The sequence below is a fragment of the Falco biarmicus genome, chromosome 2, assembly GCF_023638135.1.
Source record: "Falco biarmicus isolate bFalBia1 chromosome 2, bFalBia1.pri, whole genome shotgun sequence".
In the NCBI taxonomy this organism is placed as follows: domain Eukaryota; kingdom Metazoa; phylum Chordata; class Aves; order Falconiformes; family Falconidae; genus Falco; species Falco biarmicus.
Window position 1 is genome coordinate 114,630,123 of NC_079289.1, and position 20,123 is coordinate 114,650,245.

The 20,123-nt window shown below is 44.0% G+C and overlaps 1 protein-coding gene across 12 annotated transcripts in view; it reads left to right on the forward strand.

Annotated features, from left to right (window-relative positions):
* Positions 1 to 20,123, forward strand: part of POU2F1 (POU class 2 homeobox 1) — a 123,034-nt gene that overhangs the window by 101,865 nt on the left and 1,046 nt on the right. For 8 of the 12 annotated variants that reach the window (XM_056329327.1, XM_056329330.1, XM_056329325.1 and 5 more), the window contains 6 exons: positions 992 to 1,137; positions 1,987 to 2,166; positions 4,850 to 4,955; positions 5,387 to 5,732; positions 6,574 to 6,662; positions 7,826 to 20,053. In XM_056329327.1, coding sequence (XP_056185302.1) covers positions 992 to 1,137; positions 1,987 to 2,166; positions 4,850 to 4,955; positions 5,387 to 5,732; positions 6,574 to 6,662; positions 7,826 to 8,136 — 1,178 coding nt within the window. In that variant the 3' untranslated portion in view covers positions 8,137 to 20,053. Of the gene's footprint in view, positions 1 to 991; positions 1,138 to 1,986; positions 2,167 to 4,849; positions 4,956 to 5,386; positions 5,733 to 5,938; positions 6,130 to 6,573; positions 6,663 to 7,825; positions 20,054 to 20,123 lie in introns of those variants that run through there. The other 4 variants (XR_008820331.1, XR_008820332.1, XR_008820333.1 and 1 more) reach the window with 4 other exon arrangements.

Genomic DNA, 20,123 nt, shown 5'->3' on the forward strand with positions numbered 1-20,123 from the left:
ATCTTTGCACGAAAGGTTCAGATGACTGTAAAGGCTAATTTTAGGTAAAAGGAGGCAGAAGCATACCGGTGATCCATTATTACGTGGAGTGTGGGAGAATTTATTGCTACAGAACTCGGCTTGTTCTGTGGGGTTTTCAGGATGGAGAGGGCTTTCAGCACATTTAGGAGTGCCATTACTGGGGAAAGAAACCTCTAGGAAATACTGAACTGAATGTACTTGCTCATTTGAGCCTACCAGAATGATCTGAGGCAGTGTGAACTTTGACACCTGCTTATCACCCACAAATGCCAGCGCGGTGAGGGATCTCCAGCCACAATTAATCATTTTGTTTAAATTCCCTGCTGGAATCTGCCAGTTGGTTATTTTGTACTTTCTTCTACAAAGTGGGTTCGAGTGTGTTCTCTCTTTGCTCTTCTGTGGAGCCCAAAAGACAGGATTAGGGGTTGACAGCTAGAGACCTAGCGAAACTACGTGTGGGCTGTTCAGTAGAACTGCACAGCACTGGATGTCTGCTAAGATCGCCAAAGAGGTCGAACGCTGTGAAGCTGGCTGTGAACTTCCTCCAGTGTATTGCAGAGTGGGTAAAAGAAATCTCAGGCTGCTCAGATTTTTCCATAATTGCCTGCGACTTGCAACTGTGGCTCACGGATATCAGTTACTGCTTTTTTGCTTAAACTTGTGACTTGCAGTGAATAAGTGTCGGGTGGAATGAGATAAGGGAGACAAACTTTGTGTAGGTGTTACAACAGGGATCCTGTGGTAGCATACAGGAGCAGAGCATGCCCTCTGGGCTTGTAGCTTTTAAGTTTCAAGTATATGCTGTAATTTACAAGTATAATGATTAATGCATGTGATCCAGAAATCTCCACGTATCTGAAATAGATACAGAGTGGGTTTTAACGTGCCTTGCACAGGTGAAGAACACTTGCATTTAGACTGCACAGCATTCAAATAAAATCTCCTGATTTATGTTGCTCTCTTTTTTCAGAAAACCTCTCATCTGATTCAACTCTCTCCAGCCCAAGTGCCCTGAATTCTCCAGGGCTGGGGATTGAAGGCTTGAACCGCAGGAGGAAGAAACGCACCAGCATAGAGACCAACATACGTGTGGCCTTAGAGAAGAGTTTCCTGGAGGTCAGTGATCCTGTTGCTTTGCTCAGCCTATAAAGAAAGGAAGAAACTTGGCTTCAACAGTCCTATCTGTTGGAGTGAACCCATTATTGTGCTATTTAGGAAAATGCTTGTACTAAATAAGGTGAATACAAAGGCTGTGCCAACATCACTTAAAAAAAGCCCTCAAAACCACTCATTGATTCTTGCAGTTTGCTGACTTTGTGATTCGAATTCCGAGATACTGAGCCGTAGATCTAAGCTTGGTATTCTGCACATCAGAAAGAAGAAAAAACGATTACACCTGGTGAGGATGTATAAATGGAGTGACAGTAAAACATACATAATGTGAGGTTTTTAGCTGGCCTCATGTTACTGTTGTTAGGCACTTTGTGCAGCTGTATGGGCAGATAGCCTCTGTAAGTAGCTCATTCCATCTACCTGTCTTTCATTACAGGTCTAGACAATTTGGGGTTCGTTTGGCTACTGCTAGAGTTAATCTCTCCCGTTTCTTTTTGCGAGATGCTGATAGAAGGATTTCCTTATCAAGGTGGGGAATTTCTTGAAGGATTAACTCACAAGTCAGATCCCGTCTCTCAAAAAGAAGCATGTGAGCTTAGTCTTCATCACCCATCTGAGGAACACAGCTTACTATTGGTAGAAACGTTCCTGTAACTAACAAGGTGGAGGGCAGAAGTATCAATTATATACTGTCTCTATATATATTATACAAAAATAACTGTCTAGTGTACCACTGACAAGATTCTTGATATAAATGGCCCATCCAGATGTCTGCCTGCTGAAGAAGAAGCTATAATATAAAACTTCAGAAGGTAGTTTCACAGCTCTTCAAGTACCGTTTCCTTTTCTCAGAACCAAAAGCCTACCTCGGATGAGATCACCATGATAGCTGACCAGCTAAACATGGAGAAGGAGGTGATCCGCGTTTGGTTCTGTAACCGGCGCCAGAAGGAGAAAAGGATCAACCCACCCAGCAGTGGTGGAACCAGCAGCTCGCCCATCAAAGCAATTTTCCCTTGTCCAACCTCACTGGTAAGAATCAAGAAACTGTGTTGGCAGAGATCACTGGAAGAGAGAGTTCTGCGGTGCTCAGTGTGGAAATTGCACATGCTATCCGCCTTCTTTGTACAGCAGACCTGTTCTCACAAATCTGTATTTTACTGGCACCTTAAATACCCTACCTGCAGACGGCCTGAGAGAGATTGCTTACAAATCAGGCACTAGCTGGGCCTTCAGTTTGGGTGCTTGATTTAGTCAGCTCATGAGGAAATGTTCTGACTAGCAAATTTGCAGGTGGGGTTAATTGCTTTGAACATATTCCAAAGAGTAACGTTCATATCTGGACTTCCTCTCTTGCCCAGACATTTTTCGTAAAATAAGTGTAATAAAAAAATGCATAACAGCTCTACCCCTCTCCTCTTACTTTAGCTGCTCCGATAAGTAGATGAGCAGCAGTAAAACGTATCAGTTGGAGACTTCAGTTACACAAATCCGATGATACCGTTGTTGTCATTTTTAGTCAGGAATGATTTATATATATAAAAAAAAAAAAAAAAAGGCTTGGAACAAAGGAACAATTAAGCTAATTACTCATGTAATTAATTTCCCACACTTGTATTTGCCTCAGGTAAACAGAAACTTCATGAAAATAAGAGTAACAAAACATATGCATCAAGGTTCCTTCAGCTCCTTTGCTACCAATGTCCATGGAGGTCTGTTTTCATAAATAGAAACAGCAGCTATTAGATTTCATAGTAGCTATGCTTATAGGGATGTGGTGGAATTTATGTAGCCTGTAGCTGTCCTTTTGTAGTATTTATTCCACCCTCATCACTAGTAGCTAATATCTTCCAGTATTTCATTAAACCATTAATTTTGGTGATGTGTCATTCTTCCCCCTCATCCTTGTCTCAGGATGTGTGCATGCAACCTTTTGTTTCAGGGGAAGGGATCTGTTAAATGTACTTATTTTCTTTTTTTTTTTTCTTTTTTTTTTTTCCTTTTCCTTTTTTTTTTTTTTTTTCTTTCACAATTGGGAAGCACGGTTACATGGCTTGCTACCGAAGCAGAACATAGTGAGATTTATGATGGTGTGTTTTAGTAACCAGGCAAGTTTACTCAGACTGCAACTTAACAAAGCTTTCCTATGTAAATTTCCCTTCTATTTAAATTTTATTTAAATTTTCCCAGCCATTGTATGTAAGAAATCAAGGTGTTAACCACAGTCTCCCATTTTTCAGTTTCACTAAGCATTTTCACTCATTGAAAGCTTCTCTTAAGACCATGCAACCCCTCAAATGGATGTTCCAGCCCAGCTGCCCCCAGCCTTCCTTCCCTGGCTGCGTGCTTTGTTGGATCCTTGTGTCAGCTCTGGAGATGAGGTGGCCATAGCACGGCTGGGCTTAGTTTACTAGTTTGGGTGCAAATTAACCCTATGAAGAGCAGCGATGAATTTTCAGTCTGGCGAGCTAACCAGTGTGACTGCGCCAGTGCTAGGGCTCTGAAGGAGGGTTGGAGGGGAATGCTCCTTTCGATGGCAGCCTGCTTCTGCGCTGGCTGAAGTCAGTCATTGCCGCCACGGGGTTAGCTGTATGTATTCTAGGTCATTCACTGTCCTGAAATACGGATTGTGACCTTGGCCTTAACTGTTCGGTGGACAGATGACAGATAGGATGTCTGGGCTGCATGAGTGGGAAGCGTACTATGTATCTGGCTCTCCTTTCATACGCAATTTGAGATGGGCAGAAAGCTTTTAGATCTGTCCCAGTTGCCCCAGTCTTGTTTAAAATGCATGAAGCATTTGACTTCCTATAAGAGGATAAGCAGCATGAGAGAGATTTCTCTGATAATAAACTTAAGGTAAGAGAGGGGAAAGGAGGAAGGTTGTAGCCTATATCCTTGGCTATGTTCTCTTGGGCAATTCTAAAGGATTCATTTCTCTCATTGATGTATAACAGCCTTCAAATATTACTGTTGGACACCATTTCTTGTCCATAAAAAGTCCTTTCTAACCTTATATTTCATTTCTCCTCATAAGCTAGTTCCTCCAGTCTTAAATCTTCGGTGTTTTTTATCTGTAATGTCTGCAGTTTATTGTAGCTTCCTTGTCATAAGCTGCCCACAAGTAAAATTAGCTAATGTCATTTGAATGTTTTAAAATTCAGAGATCCTTCCTTTGGCACAAGGCAACTTATCAGAGTAGAGCTTATAGTTTTGTTGAATAAAAGTGAAATGTTATTCTCTTTATCCATGTAAACACATTACCTTAAATACCTTTGGTAGTGCTGGGGCATGTAAATAGTTGAATCGGAGAAAGAGATTTGGAGCTGAAAAGGTGTTTAAAGAAGAAGAAAAGCCATGCAGAAATAATATGTTTTGTAACTCTTTCGGCAAGAGTGACTATTAAAACAAGGTGCTGTCTTTGGGGGGAGGCAGAGAGGGAGGGAGGGCTAACTTGCAGTCCTGAGGCAGTATGGATGTAATGGATATATCTCCCTTCAAATACGGATGATTCAGAACAGAGATACTGTTTATATTATATTAGAGGAGGTACTGTGGTTGGTCCAGGGAATGATAAATTGACGGACTTAACAAAAAAAGTTAGTTCGTATGCAGTATTTTCCATGATAACATCCTCGGCTGAGGATGGGCAGAAATCCAAGTCTGGTAGCCCACTCTTTGTCTTTGAGCAGCTGTATTCTTTTGTGACCTGCAGGTGGCAACCACAGCAAGCCTTGTGACTAGCAATGCAGCTACAACCCTGACTGTCAATCCTGTGCTCCCTCTGACCAGTCCTGCTGTAACTAGTCTGTCTGTCACAGGTAAGAGCTGATTTCTCGTGCCCCCGCATTCACCTCTACCATTTTCCCCTTTTAAGACTTTTCAAAAGGTCATTCAGGCTTGGTCGCTGGTATCCCAGGACACTCTTGTCATTGTTCCTTGTTACTCCATTAGGAAGCCTCAGTCTCTATGACCATTCAGTTGACTTCTCTGGAGATAAATTCAGAGGTGATGCTGAAATGAAATACGCTATATTCCATTGCTAGCTTCTAGAGCTCCTCAGCCTCCTGGTGGGAAGTGTCATTTCATAGTAGTCTGAGCTTCTCATTTGGACTCTTGCTGCTTCTTGGTCCTACAGAAATGTGTGTTTGTCTCCCTGTCAGTTGGATGTGCAGTTGAGTTCAGGTGGGTAGTGGTTTCTGTTCAGTCGTATCTGTGCTTTGTACTGGTCTAACAAGAATCAACCTTCTAGGCACAACAGAAACCACCTCCAACAACACAGCAACAGTGATTTCAACAGCACCTCCAGCTTCTTCAGCAGTGACATCACCCTCCCTGAGTCCTTCCCCTTCTGCCTCAGCCTCCACTTCAGAGGCGTCCAGTGCCAGTGAGACCAGCACAACACAGACAACCTCCACACCCTTGTCCTCCCCCCTTGGGACCAGCCAGGTGATGGTAACGGCATCAGGGTTGCAAACAGCGGCAGCAGCCGCGTTACAAGGAGCTGCACAGTTGCCTGCAAATGCAAGTCTTGCTGCCATGGCTGCTGCAGCAGGACTAAACCCAGGCTTGATGGCATCCTCGCAGTTTGCAGCTGGGTAAGAATGAATTTTTCACACCCTTTTAGGTGAGATGACAGGAGAGGGAAGGAGAATTCTTGGGATAAATTGCTTTTATGTATCACTATTTTCTGGTAGCTCACTTGGTGGTTCTAGTGTCATTTATCTCAAATTCTGAAGGTTTACTTGTAGATGGTAATTGGCCATTCCTATCAATGTACACAAATACTGTTTTCATTTTACAGATGAAAAAGCTGTGTTGCAGCAATGTTGTCATTTGATAAATCATCCATCCCACTGCAGAGCTTGACTTAAGAGCTGCAACTTACCAGTGAATCATAGAATCTGTTCTACTAATTGTAAAGTGGAGAGCTAGCCTAGACCCACTTCACACCTCTGTATTCATTTCTCCATCATGAGCAAGAAGCTGTAAAAGGTGCATGATGATGTATTGTTGAAGTTTTGGTTTTAAAAAATGTTGCTTTGAGAGATTACTCTTTGTTTCTTCAATTCCTCTTGATTTACATCTTTCTTACCTGAATTTGGGATATGATGATAGCTCTTTAACCAGTGGCAGTTTCCTCAAAATACCTTACAGTAATATTTTACAGCACAATCAATGCAAGTCGTGTATTTACAGTGCCTGTACTTCAGGCACGTTGCTAACTGCATAGCAATGTCTACTCAAGGCATCATGAAGGAAAAACTAAACTAAACTAAAATTAAAATTAGTCTTTAATCTCTGCTCTTTCCTACCCCCCCCCCTTTTATTTTTTTTAAATATGATGGTGTACTTCTGAACAGTGACAACCTTTCCTTTACAAGTAACACTGCTTTCTTTTGTCTTTGTTTCTTCTTCCCACGATCTTGCTTCCTACAGAGGTGCCTTACTCAGTCTCAATCCAGGGACATTAGGTGGTGCTCTCAGCCCAGCCCTGATGAGCAACAGTACACTGGCAACTATTCAAGGTCAGTAGTGTTGCTTTTAATGCACGTCTGTCATACAACTTCAGTTTACGTGCTTTGTTTTTCTCTAGCAAAAAAGAACACTGATTCCTTGGTATGGGATATAAATGATATAGGAGTAGAGGTTTTACAAAATTTAAATGTGCAAATACATTTTATGTATCGCAGAGATAAGAGCCGGTACAACTTCACAAAGGGGATTAGAATTGTGTATGATCTTGTAGCGATTTACGGGAGGCATTTAAGATATTGCATGTGATCTGGAATTTATTTTATTATCTTCCCCCATTGGCATGTATCTCCAGCAGGTTAGAGATTTGCTTTTTATAGCTCTTCTAGCATAAGCTTGAGCAGAGTTCTGCTCTTTTGAGGTCTCTTAGGAGGGCAGTTCTGAGCAAGCAACCCACGACAAACAACCTACCTCCTAAAATCCTAATGTAGAACTTCAAATCCATAAATCCTTATTCAGAAGAGTAGAGATCTATTTCGGAAGTGCTGCGCACCCAGAAGTTTCCACTGACTTTAGCAGTTGTTCTCAGTTTGTAGTTTCTCATCCGTAAAAACCAGGTGATGCAAGTGCCTAAAGAGCTAGCTAACCTGTGTATTCAAATACCTTCTTAACTAGCTTAGCAAATCTTGTTTCCACAGTAGAAAAAACCCATTTTGCAAAGTGTCACAGATAAATTTAGGAGATCATAATCTAAGGCAGACTGAACCCTGTAGACAGGTGAGAGTAACAGTGGTTATATGTCAACATTTAAAACGCCACACTCAAGGTTACATGACCTTCTTCGTCTTGTCATAGCTGTCATTTCACGTGCACGCTCACCTCGACCCTTTCCAGTACAGGTTGCCTGAATATACAGGTTTTCTGTGGCAGAAAGCATAGACTTGCGCTGAAGAGATCTGAAAAAAAGGCGCGATGGAATTATTTTAGGAGCAGACAGACGACAGAGGCATTTTAGTATCTGCAAGGTCTTGTCTGCTCTTCATAAAGACTTGTGTTTCTTAAAGAACAACCTCCAGTGAGTTGGCTGGCGTTAGTGGTGCAGAGAGCACGCCTGTCAGAGAAAGGAAAACGCAGAGACCGGCTGCTTTTAGGCACTTTTTGCATTGTTGCTTACTGCTGATGTTATCTCCTCCCTTGCTCGCCTTTCCCTTTTTAGCTCTTGCATCTGGTGGCTCTCTTCCAATAACATCACTGGATGCAACTGGAAACTTGGTGTTTGCCAATGCTGGAGGTACTCCTAACATCGTAACTGCCCCTCTGTTCCTGAACCCTCAGAACCTTTCTCTGCTCACCAGCAACCCGGTTAGCCTGGTCTCTGCAGCTGCAGCCTCCGCAGGGGCCTCTGGACCAGTCGCCAGCCTTCACGCCACCTCCACCTCAGCCGAGCCCATCCAGAACTCTCTCCTCACGGTGGCCTCTGCAAGCGGGGCCACGTCCACCACCACTACTGCCTCCAAGGCACAGTAAGCCGGGCTGAGCTGTGCTGCCAGCAGCCTGTTTCACTGTGCGGTGGGACTGGCTGCCAGCGGGGTTTATAAACTGAAAATGATGGGCATCCTCTCACCGTGTTGCTGGGGACAAGGGAGAGAAGGAAAAAGATAAAAAACAAAAGCAAAACAGGAAGGATTTAAAGCTGGGACAGACATTTGCCTAATTTTATAATAAACACTGTCTTTTCAGGATCGCTTCATGGATCGGAGAACTTTCTAACCAAAAATGTAAAAAAAAACAAAAAACAAACAAAAAAAAAAAAACACAAAAAAAACCACAAAAAAAAACCACAAAAAAAGTGAAAGGACTACTTATCATTTCCAGCAGTCACAATGACAAGTTAAGGTGGGTTATCAACTCCTCAAACATAGGAAGGGGATTTCTTGTTTCTTTCTGGTCTAAATATCTTTCTTTTTTAATTATCATTTTATAGGTCTGTTGTACAGGCCATTATGTCATACAAGGTGTTTATAATCGTATCAATCGTGTTGGGGGTTCCTTTCTTAACTGGTACAATTTAGGCAGGCCTGTATTACTGGTGTATCTCTATTATTATGATGATGATGATTATTATTATTATTTTTATATATATAGTTTGGACGCGTTTGTCTTTTGCTCCTGGATTATTTTCAGCGAGCTCCCACACCATGGGGGGAGGGCGGGAGGGTGGAGAAGGAAGAATGGAGCACAAATAGACTTTCTGTCCTTATCTTCTGGGAACGTTCTGAATGGTTTCCTCATCCTTGAATTTGTCTGACGGTTACTTGTAAGGGTCAGAAGAATTTATGTTCATCATTTGTGCAGGAAGCTCAGCGTAGCAGGTAGAGATCATTGTGTGCAAACTTCCAGGCTGGTCTGTGCTTTTTAAGCAGAGGTAGGAATTAGTTCGGAACTGCAGTTCTCCTTCTCTCAATTATTTAGACAAAATGGCCAAATTCTGCTCTTAGCTTTCTGTGCATGGTTCCTTTTTACTTCAGAGAGTGGGATTCGACCTCCCGAGTCTAGCTTGTGTGACATACCGCTGGCTCTTCTGTTCTGTTGATTTGATTTTGCTGTTAAGAGCATACACCAATGTTTCAAAAATGTCAAGTTACCCAAGCTAATTGGCAGTATGTAAAGCGGCATTTACCGCCCTAGATTTTCGCCAGGTGAATTGGTACAGAATTTCGGAAGGTCATATTCTCCCTGTTCGTAGCAATATTCCCTTGCCTTTATTAATTTTGATGCTTCCAGCGCTGTATGTAGAAAAACATTCTAGTAAAAGAGTGCTTCTGGCTACAAAACAGAGAAGCCAGCGCTACGAGAGCAGAAGTTACCACCGTTTATGCCAACACAATAGAGCTGGCTCTGGGGCTTTGCACATGCCTGGGTGATCTCATGTAGTTTCTGAGCTGTGATGCTGCTAACTACGGAAAAACGGCAATAAGCATCTCTGACCAGAGCGTCAGGGCTTGCCTGCCACTGTAACTGTCTTTTCAAGGTTGATTCTGATCCATGTAGCAAAGGATATTTACGTGGATGAGGAAGAGTAACGAACTGTACAGAAGTTAGATCTGTATATTCTGAAATATACAATCTAGTATCTGAACCAAAAAAAAAAAAAAAAAAAAAAAGATTTTTAAGAAGACTGGATCACTGCAATGCAGTTCACTCTGAACTTTCGATTCCTGATGGATTTAGAGGTTTCTGCCATGTGTATAAAACTAAATTACTTTTAGCTAGCGAGGGTATTAGAAGAGTCCCTTTCCCCCCGCCCCCTTTTCTTTTGTCACCGGAGTGTCCTAAAATAATGAGCTGATGCAGCTATGTTCATTTTGTTGATGATTCAGGGGGACCCTGGAGCTTCTCATCCAAGGTCCAGAAGGCAGCAACTTTAAACTCTGCATGTGCTTTGGTTTGTGACCTGAGCATGTGGGATTTGCATTTGCACTCAAGTGGCAGAACCCCTTATCTCTCCCCCCCAACGCCGTGTTTTTGCTCTGTTCATCTCTTAACTCTCCACCTTCCTGTTTTACTGAGTATTTAAACCGATTATCCCTAAAACTTCAAAACTAGTGAACTGCAAGCAGGGAAACTAACAAATGTCCGTCCACCGTTTCTAATGTGTTTTTGATTTTTTTTATGTTTTATTTTTTTAAAACTAAGCTTGAACCAAAGTCAATTTCTAGCAAGCTGCTGTACTAATGGACTAGTTTGTATAAGTGCAGTTCAGATGCAGAGAGGCGATAGATGCTACTGACAATTTCTTTTTCATTTGTCTTTTGTTTTTATTAATTTTATATAAACGTTGCTGCTTGTTTTTTAATCTTTTTTTTTTTTTTTCCTTTGGTTGATGATTTGTGTTATCCTTGGGGCAGACTCTTAACTTGATTTTAATTTGTTTTCTTTTATTTGATGTGTAAATAGAATGGCAATGTCAGGGGATTGTTAATCCAACAGGTCCCACCCCCATCCCACCTGTATGGATAAATCCAGGTATTTTTGATGTGTCTCTATGGCTTCAGGCTGTGCAGGAGGCTTTTAGGGCCGTGAATAATACTGCAGGAGTGGAAATGGCTGGCAGTAATAGCTTCAGAGCAGCGAAAGGTATAACTGGGTGAGCTTCAGGGAGGTAGGGAAAAAGTGGAACAGGAGATGCCAGTACACGCTGTGTAGGTCTGGAGGCCACAGCGTGGACTGCGAAGGAGTCTACCAAAGGAATGCAAGTCCCTGGGACTTGCGTTCAGTGAAGTAAGAGGATGGGGAAAACCTGCAGCTATAATGCTCATTCCTGACTCTGAAAGTTCCTGCTTACTTTCACGCCTGTGCAAAAATACGGTTTATCCGGAAGCTTTTTATGTTAAAGGGGAGGGGGATACTACCGGTCTTTTCTCCGATGTGTCCACTACCCCCTAAGGGTTTTGTGGTGGGGTGGGGGGGGCATAGTCCTTGCATATATCTAGGAAACACAAAGAAAGGTGGGCCTTAAATCAGCGGAAAATCCTCTCTTCAGTTCAAAGAGACTGTGCCATTAGCTGTCTGAATGAGTTTTCATGTCCCATTCTTGCTGGTTTGTGGTTGGGAGAGGGTCTTGTTGAGTACATATCTGGAACACTAATGCAGCTTGGATGGTTTATTTATTATAAAAATCTGCTTTTTTTCCTGACTACCTTTGCATTGGTCACATGGCTTTGGTGTGAGCACCTTATACCCCCTTACCCTCCTCCTCTCTACCCCATCACCCTCTCTGGGGCCCAGGTTCCAGGGATTTTCTTAGCAAGTCTTTTTCTGAGAGAAACTGGAAACTCAAGAGTAGCCACATATCCAGAAAGGGCTTGGTTTTCCTGGCAGAAGCTGACAGAATACCCAAACAGCACATATCCCATGGCATCCATCAGCAGTGTGCTCTGATTCACTGTCCTAAAACATCCCAATGACCGACTGTCGCTCCTGGAGCCCTGCTCGTCATCCCTAGCAGTGTTTGGTGTCACCGGTGCTGGCTGCCTCCAGTGGCTAGGTGAAAGACAGAAATCAGATTGGCAATGGGTGTACATCTGCCCAGTTAGAGTGTATATGCTAGTTAGAGTACATCTACCTCTTCAGAGCATGAAAGGAATATGAGATGGTGTAGTAGAATTGAGGAGAAGTTTCTTTTTTAAATCATAATCGTGCTGACAGCAGAAATTGATGCATCTGAAAAGAGACAATAACAATTGTATACAGACCTAGTAAATATGATCAGAAGGAATTTCACAGCGTGTTAGAAAAGGATGATAGCATCTCTTTTGCAGAGCTCCATGTCTCTGTATTTAAAGACGTATGGGTTGCTTTTCATCGTTACGACCATGCCAAAGTACATATGCAGGAAAAGAGAAGGTGAAAAACTCTCATTATAGTCAAGGACGGTTAGCTCAAAAAGCAAGAGATACACAGATACGCCCTGAAGGTCAAGAACAATTTAGGAGATGGCTTCAGGATGAAGTGTAGGCTGGTGATGAAATTTTTTCTGATGTTAAGAAAATGTATCCTAGTTTGGCTTTAGCACACTTGATCTCCTCAAGGCACACTCTCCCTAGTCGTAGAATGATTCATGAACAGCTCATAGAAAGTACACACCGACAGGGCTGCTTTACAAGAGTCACATCTGTCTATTTAAATCTCCTTAAGGAGATTCACTTTGTTTCTGAGTTACTGTGCACTGTGTGTTAGTCTCATGGTGCTCTGAGGGGGGGGGTGTGCCTGCGCTCGGAAAATTGCTGAGGAGATACCAGGCTTGTTACATCCAAAGTCTCCAGTTACAGACCTTTTTAGGACATCAGAAGCTTCAAGTTTGAATTTTTGTCAGCCCGTTCGTTTAAAGATAAAGAGATTTTCAGTGGAAACAGTATAGCTCCTGATGTATTTGGAGTTACAGCTTTTGATTTTTACACCTTTTAGGTTAATCAGGAGGATGCCAACACTGAGCGAAGTAGCCATCTGCTGATCTTAACGTAGGAGGACAAATGTTCTGTTGTAGTATGATAGCTTTTCGTTTGAACAAGAGCAATCCACTGCCTCTACCCCTTATTTTAATTTTACATACTTTACAGTGAACATCAAATGTAGACAAAAATTCAGTACTTCTGATCTTTTGGTATATTGCCAAAATCTTCTAGGATAATTCTTATTTTTTTTTAAAAAAGCATAGAAATAACCGGTTTTAACTCAGGGGGCAGTAAGAGAATGGCTGTTACCAAAACACATTAGATAAAATTCGTCGTGTGCATCTATGCCAACGATTCTGTGAGCAACAGAACATGTCTTTATTTTTTTATTTCTCTTGGAACTATAACAGAATGTTTTGGTTCGTGCTGATGTTTAAATGTCACCTCTGGAAGCCTTGCAGTGAGCTTGGCTCACACACATTTCTGCAGTTGAGTTACTGAAGGAGACAGCGGTGTTAATTCCTTAACGCTGTGCATGTTCCTGCAGAGCAACATTCTTTGAAACAGGAATTCCCTCTTTCTGTGTTACAAATGGAGCAGAACACCAGAACCATATCACAGATACTAAACCCAAAACAACATCTAATTTATCTGAAATATCAATTGGTACTTTCTTAGATAAAAATTTTCTTTGCACGATCATCCTAGGGAGGCACGTAGCTTCCCATGGTCGTTAAGAGTCCCACGTCCACGGATAGTTGGTTTTAAACCAGAAATTTTAAATGTAGATCTATTTATTGCCACGTTAACTTTTACTAAGAGTCACTATTCCCTATTCCTCTTCTGCCTGAAGCGGTTAAGTGGTGTTTATCCACGGGGCCTGGGTGTGCCTGTAGGATGTACACCTGCCTGTTGCCTAGGGTGGAGTGTTACCAAAGGAGTAAGCTCACCTGCTGCCTGCCCCTCACCGGGTTTACGATTGCCAGTTCTCACGTAGCCAACTCAAATTCCTTTATATTTTTGCAGCCAATACCTCTTACTTCTCCCTCCCTTCCCCAAATACTATAGCAATACAGAATTCAAGACACATCCCTTGCAGAGGTTTTACTCTTTTCAGTCACTAAATCTCACTCCCGGTGCTGCTCGTGAGTCTTTTCCTTCTTTCCGGTGGGGAGACCCCTAAAACACTTTTAAAGGGTTTTGACAGAAGAGGCTTTGTCCTAAAGTTATCGGCTCACTCTTTGCAGTTGCTCAAAATGTTCTTGTCTTTGGCTCCGTGATTTGAACAGCACCTGGTTCCCTGTAAGTCAGCGCAAGTCGTTTCAGTGCTTTTGGAACGATGACGAGAAGCGATTCCTGTACTTGCGTATCTTCACAGACAAGCACGCAGAGTAACGCAGGAAAAAGAACTTGATATTTTTTTTCGACTTACCTATCTTCATTGGATCTGTCTGCCACTTCTCCCAGGACACGCTTAGGGGTTACACGCTCCGAGCTTTCACCCCTGTGGGATGCTGTTAGAAGGGTGTTAGGAAGATTGCACTGGAATTACAAATAGTTTAACTGTGGGAGAAGGGAAGAGACACCTTTCAGGTGAGCAGACGAGTCAGGTCAGCACGTAGAACCTATCAGGTACTTCTCTTCTGACCAAATGCCTCAGACCCAAGCAACTACTGGGCTTTGTCTCGGGGCTGCTTTTAGCTCCATCTGCAACACCCTGCTAAGAACCGTCCATGACTGGAAACGATCTGGGCCCCCTCCCTCCCCCCCCTCTCTCCTCCCCTCTCCCTCCGTGTTCCTTCCCCGTCTTCCCTCAGCGCAAGGTAGCACCATACAGCTCTGAGAACAATACTTGTGGGTAGCAGCTGGCTTCTGGCACCTTCATAAAATACCTCAGCATAGCTTAGCATTGTCGCAGAACTGGTTTTAAACTGAAAAAAAAAAAATAAATCAGAAGATAAAAGCAAACTTTATAAATAGTGGAGATAATTCTAGCTGTAGAGTTTAGTTGAACTGATGTTTATTATGATTGATAAACATGATTATGCTGTATGTATTTGAGATCCTGTTTATAGGTTACAACTTTATAGGGTCGGGTGGGGGTGGGTGGATGTTGGGGGCAGAGAATGGGGTTGACTGTGTTAGAAGGAAAATGTTTGCTCATGAATTTTTTTCCTTGTATCTGTCTTGCCAAAGGAAACATTTTGTCGCTCCTGGGTTTGGGATTGTTGTTTGGTTGGTTTATCTGTGGTCTAATCTGCAGCACAGCACGTGGTGGCATGCAGGTTACTGATCGGGTTGCTGTTCAGGGTCCTTCCGAGTGTGCGCACGCTTCCCTGCCCCTTGGCCTTTCCTTGCCCTTCGCCGGGATCTAAAGACGAGGCAACGCGTGTCCGGGAGGCTCGGGGGAAAGAAGGTGGCTGTACCGGGTTAGGATCAACCTAGGTGGTGTAAATCCGTTTCAGTTAGTTGAGTTGCTCCAGAGCTGAACTGGGTCCGTTGTGTTTAACTTCGGGGAGGGAGAAGAACGGTTGTCGCATCTTAAGTCTATCTGGGAGAGCAAAAAGTGAAACAGGTTCCTTTTATCCCCCTTGTCTTGTTACTGAATGTAGGGCTTGTAGTGCTTGATGATAGGTGGAAAACTTTTTAAACACTTCTTTTTCTAATAGCAATGCTAATCCTGTCTAGACCAAAAACTATGAAAGAAAAAACCAAACTGAGAAGTGAAAGCTAACCTACTCCTAACCCCCGGCTGGGACGCCTGAAAGGGTGGGAATACTGTGCGGCAGCGGTGGGGGGGCTGCGGGGGGTTGCTGGCGAGGGAGTGGGTCGTTCTCCTGGCGTGTCTCGGTGTCGCGGCGGTGGGAGTAGCCGAAGAGCGAGCGGGTGCTGCCCTGGGGGGTGCTGGCTCCCCTCTCCTTCCCCTTCCAGGCTGCTGGGGCGGGGGAGGGGCGGGGGGGAGCGCGTGGGGGTGTGTGCAAGTGCATGTGTGCGCAAGCGTGTGCGCAAGCGTGTGCGCCTGGCTGCGTGTGGCGACCGAGGGAGGTGGGTTTCTAAAGGAGCTCGACTCCACTGGGGCGGGAGAATTCCCAGCGGCCTCGTAGGGAACCAAAGGCACTGATAAGTTGTCAGCTCTGCTGTTCTCAGAGCGGGTAAGAGGAAAAGCTGGGTGGGGGTTTTTTTTTGAGCTTTGGGTCAGTGTCCCTTCCTGTAAGGACCTCATCTCCTGTGGGTACCCCCACCTCCTCCGCACGGAGCTGCTTCGGCTCTGTGGAGATGAACGGGGTGCGGGGCTTGCCCAGTGCTGCAGGTCTTAGGCTGATGTTGGGATACAGTCAGGGAAAACTGTTTCTTTCCTTCGAATGTGGAAGCAGTGTAGTCCAAGGTCAGAGTCTGTTCAACAGCTTTTGCATATGGTCTTTCTCGTAAGGGAGGGGCCTCGAAGACTCCTTTCTTTGCTCCCCAAAGTAGCCTTGTACATGTTCATGTATCGTGCTATTGGGCTGAGTTGTTTTATCCGTGAACTTGGTGAGCTCTTGTGAAGAAAGGGAGGGAGGAAGGGGGAGAGGTGGGTTGTCCAGCTACTCTTCCTCCGGACACCAATCGGGTTGCAGAACTTCACTGAAAGCTTTACTAATAGAATTGTTGTTCTGACATTATGTAAAAGTGGTATTAATATTGTGTGACTTTTCAAAGAGCTAGTTAGATTTATAGGTAGGTAATAGGGATATTGAAGAAATGACTTCTCAAAGAAAAGAGCACTTGGAACAAAAGAAGTGGAAAACAAGGTGTGCTTTAAGGAAAACAAATCTGAGGAAGGAAATGAAACAGCTTGTGGGAGGCGAGGGAAGATGATACCCTTTGGTGTTCCTTAGAGCTGCTGAGGCTCGGCCCCAGAATTGGAACATCCCCCCTCTGCCTTATCTCATCTCTCTACCAAACAGGACATTGTCAAGTAGCTCAGACCAAAACGCTGATCTGTCTTAAAAAAACTGTGTCCGTCTGCTGGGGAGTATTCTCCGGTAGAGCTTTAAAGCGTAAGATATTTAATTTATCACGTTAGCTTCCCCTTTCCTCCCAAAAATCTCCTATCTGTTGTAGGCCCCACTTCAGGATCCGTACTGCCTTTGCTGAGTTTTGTAGCAGCAGCTACTCCAGCCCTATTCCCTGAACGTGGTAACGCTGTGCGTGGACGAAGCCGGCGTGTTGCGGTGCTATAGAAATCCGAAATTATGCCAAGAACGAAGCCTAAGACATTGGAAATGGGCATGCCAAGGGGGCGGGTCGTGGAGACACACAGCCCCCTTGAGAAACTAGGAACGAGAGCACCCGTGACAGTGTCCTGAGAACAAGGCAGTTGAGACAAACCCTGTAGTTCTTCCCCCATTCACTCTCCGTCTGTCGGCCTCGGTGACTCACCCGAGCGAGTCCGAGGGGAAAGCGCGATGCGAAAGGCTTGGAGATCAGAAAGGCTTGGAGATCAGCGCGGTTCCCGGGGAGCCGGCCTGGCCCCCGCCGCGGACCGGGAGAGGGGAGGGATGGCTGCCGAGCCGCCCGCGGGCGGTGGGAGAGGTCTGGAGCAGCACCGGTCCCCGCGGGGCACCTGGTGTGCCGGCCGCCCGTGGGAAGGACCCGGGCAGTAGCTCCTTCGTCCCGCCAGTGCCGTCGTGTTGTTCCATTTCCTTCCTCTGTGGTAGTATCTAAGGCTAGGTGTGAGTAGGTGTGGGGTGTTTATCCGCCACAGGTACAGGAGCTGTCGTATACCTCATTTCTAACTCGTAACTGAGTAACTTGCTTTAACTTTCTCCAAACCCTACAGAGTTGCCAAGTCTGCCCTCCCTCCTCTGCTTAACACTGAACTCTGGCCTATAGCACCCCGTGACCTGCCACCTGGGGAGGGACCCCCAACGCCTCTGAATGTCGCTGCTGAAAAGCTACTGCAAAGTGAGGGCAAATTGCAATCGTATCTTATTTCCTTTGGTTACAAGGGGTCCTCTTGATTAGTCTGTGAATATCCACCCCCCTTCCCCTCCACTCTCCGCCGAAAAGGGCCGCCCACCCACGCTGCCTTTCCCCACCCCGGGGCTGCGCTGAGCTCCAGGGCCCGCAGGCGCTCTCAGCCCCAGTGCTGCACACACGCGACTCACTTTTTAACATGACCAAAAAATAAAAATAAAAAAAAAAAGGCAAAAAAAGCAAAAAAAAAAAAAAGAGAACAAATAAATAAAAAAAGAGCAAAGAAATCTCCAAATATTTAATTTTCTTCTTTATTATTTGACAATCCTGTTATCCCTTCCCCGCTCTCCAACCTGGCCAGAAGCTGCATCCTTAACCCGGTCCATCTTTATTTGAATGTAGTTCCCCTACCCCCATGGGAAAGAGAAGCTTTGTCAGGTCACGGTGGCTGCTATAAGTCGGGAGGGGGCGGTTTCTTTGTTTTGTTTTGTTCTTTTAAAATTTCCAGCCAAAACCAAAGATTTCCTAATGATTGTATAAACTCAAAACAAACAAACAAACCAAAGACAAAGGGCGTCTTCAGCACCAAGCCCATCTGTGAGGCCGGCCTGGCCCAGGCCGGGGTGAGGGTCGCTGCCAGCCCTGGGGGGGGCAGCCCCCCGGGCGAGGGGCACTGCCCCGGGCCTGGCTCCCCACATGCCCCCGGGAAGAAACTCGCTGCTCGGGGGTGAAACCCGGGGCGCAGGCGCTGGGAGGGGGCGGCCGGGGGGGGCTTCGCAGGTGGGTTGAGGAGCTGAAGACTTGGGTGCAGGATTGGCTGCTCTGCTGGGTGCTTTAACCCTCTGGGGGCTGGGTGACGTTGATTAATACACGCTGAGGTGCACTTCTGAGCTTCCCCCCTCCCCCCGTCACTGCTTGGAAGAGGCTGTCCTGTTGTGAGAAATCCCTGAAAGAAGAAGAAGCAGCTTTTCATTTCTCCTCTAGTTCCTTTTTTCTAGATTTCTTTTATTTTTGCAGCACCACTGTGCAACTATGCATTGTATTTCTCAACCTTTTATGCTAGGTAGATGCCTGTGACTTTTTAACTTTTGGGGGGGGGATTGCAAATGGAGGAACTTTTTACATGGATCTTTTTAATCTCAGTTGATTGGGGGGTGTTTGGTTCTAGGGTCATACAAGCTCTATCCCAAAGCAAAATCCAAATGTTAATATTATTAGCCTGATGCAGATACCAAAGATAATTTCTTTCCTGCAGAACCTTAGACTTGTGTATTAAGTACGATTACCCAGCACTTGCATTAGTCTAACCTCAGTAATTCCAAAGCTTAGATGTATATTTTGGTATATTTCTGGGATATTAAAAAATTGTCGTTTAAATTCTTGTTTGTTTCAGTGTAATGCTCTTAAAGTCATAGCATGGAGATAACTGAACTTGTCCTATTCTTAGTAGTTTGAAATAATAGTATTTTTGTATGTTTTGGGTGTGTCTATGTATGTATTAACATAACAGTTTTCACTGCCTAGGTGTTCATAAATAATTAAAAAAAAACAACAAACAACTAAGGGTTTTTAAACTGTACATAATATTCCATGTGGAATTTCCACCAGACCGCCAATTTGGATCGCATCTTCACTGACGGCCGCTCCCAACTGGGATTCTTTCTTACTTTTTAAAGAGACAGCATGTTCTTTTTTTTTCCCCATTGACCTGAGGTTCTTTCTCAGCGTGAAGGGGTTTTCACTGTTTTTAAGGGATGGGCCAAAGAGGAAGTAGCTTAATTTTTTTTTTTTTTTAAAAAATAATATTTTAACACATTTGTTTGAAAACTAACCCTTTGTATGAAGAATCGGGAGTCGAAAAACAAGCCCTTTCTTCTGAATCCTCTGCTAGTTTTCGAAGGGTCGAGGGTTTGTGAATGTCTGTACCGCCTGGGCAGTCCCCTTTTGCTTCCTTTCTCAGACAGGTGAATTTTTGGTCTTCACGGTTTCACTGCTCTGTGCAACTGCCTGCTTACACACTGGCTGGGAGTGTTTTTGGTTTTTTTGGTTTGTTTTTTTTTGGTTTTTTTTTTTTGTCCTCTTGCCCTTCCTTGTATACTGCATTTATCGGCTTCAGGTCAGCAGAACACTTGAAATGGAGGGCCAGGTGGGAGTACCCGTACCCAAGCGCAACCCAAGCTTTTCTTGAGACTGAAATGTGAGAGTCCCACACATTTCAAAACCTTGCTGATCACACTAGGGGTGAGGAGGAAGGCAAAATGCTGTCTCTTTAAAGATGTCCTTTATTATTATTATTATTATTATAATTATTATTATAATTATTATTATTATTATTATTTTCCCAGTGGTTGCCTACAGATAGCTGTAGGCATTGAGAGATTGTGTAGATTACAGTAAATCAGAATGAAAAGGTAGATTTTGTGTAGATGCATTTGTCTGCTGTAATTTTTTATATATATTAAACTTACTGTAATTGTACAGTTCATTTCTGTTGTAAACATCATTAAACCATTTTCCAAGTGTTTTAACATGTATGCACTTGTTTGTAGTTTTTTTAACTGTGTCGGGGGAAGGCTAATTCCCCTTCCCCGCAACGCTTCTAAC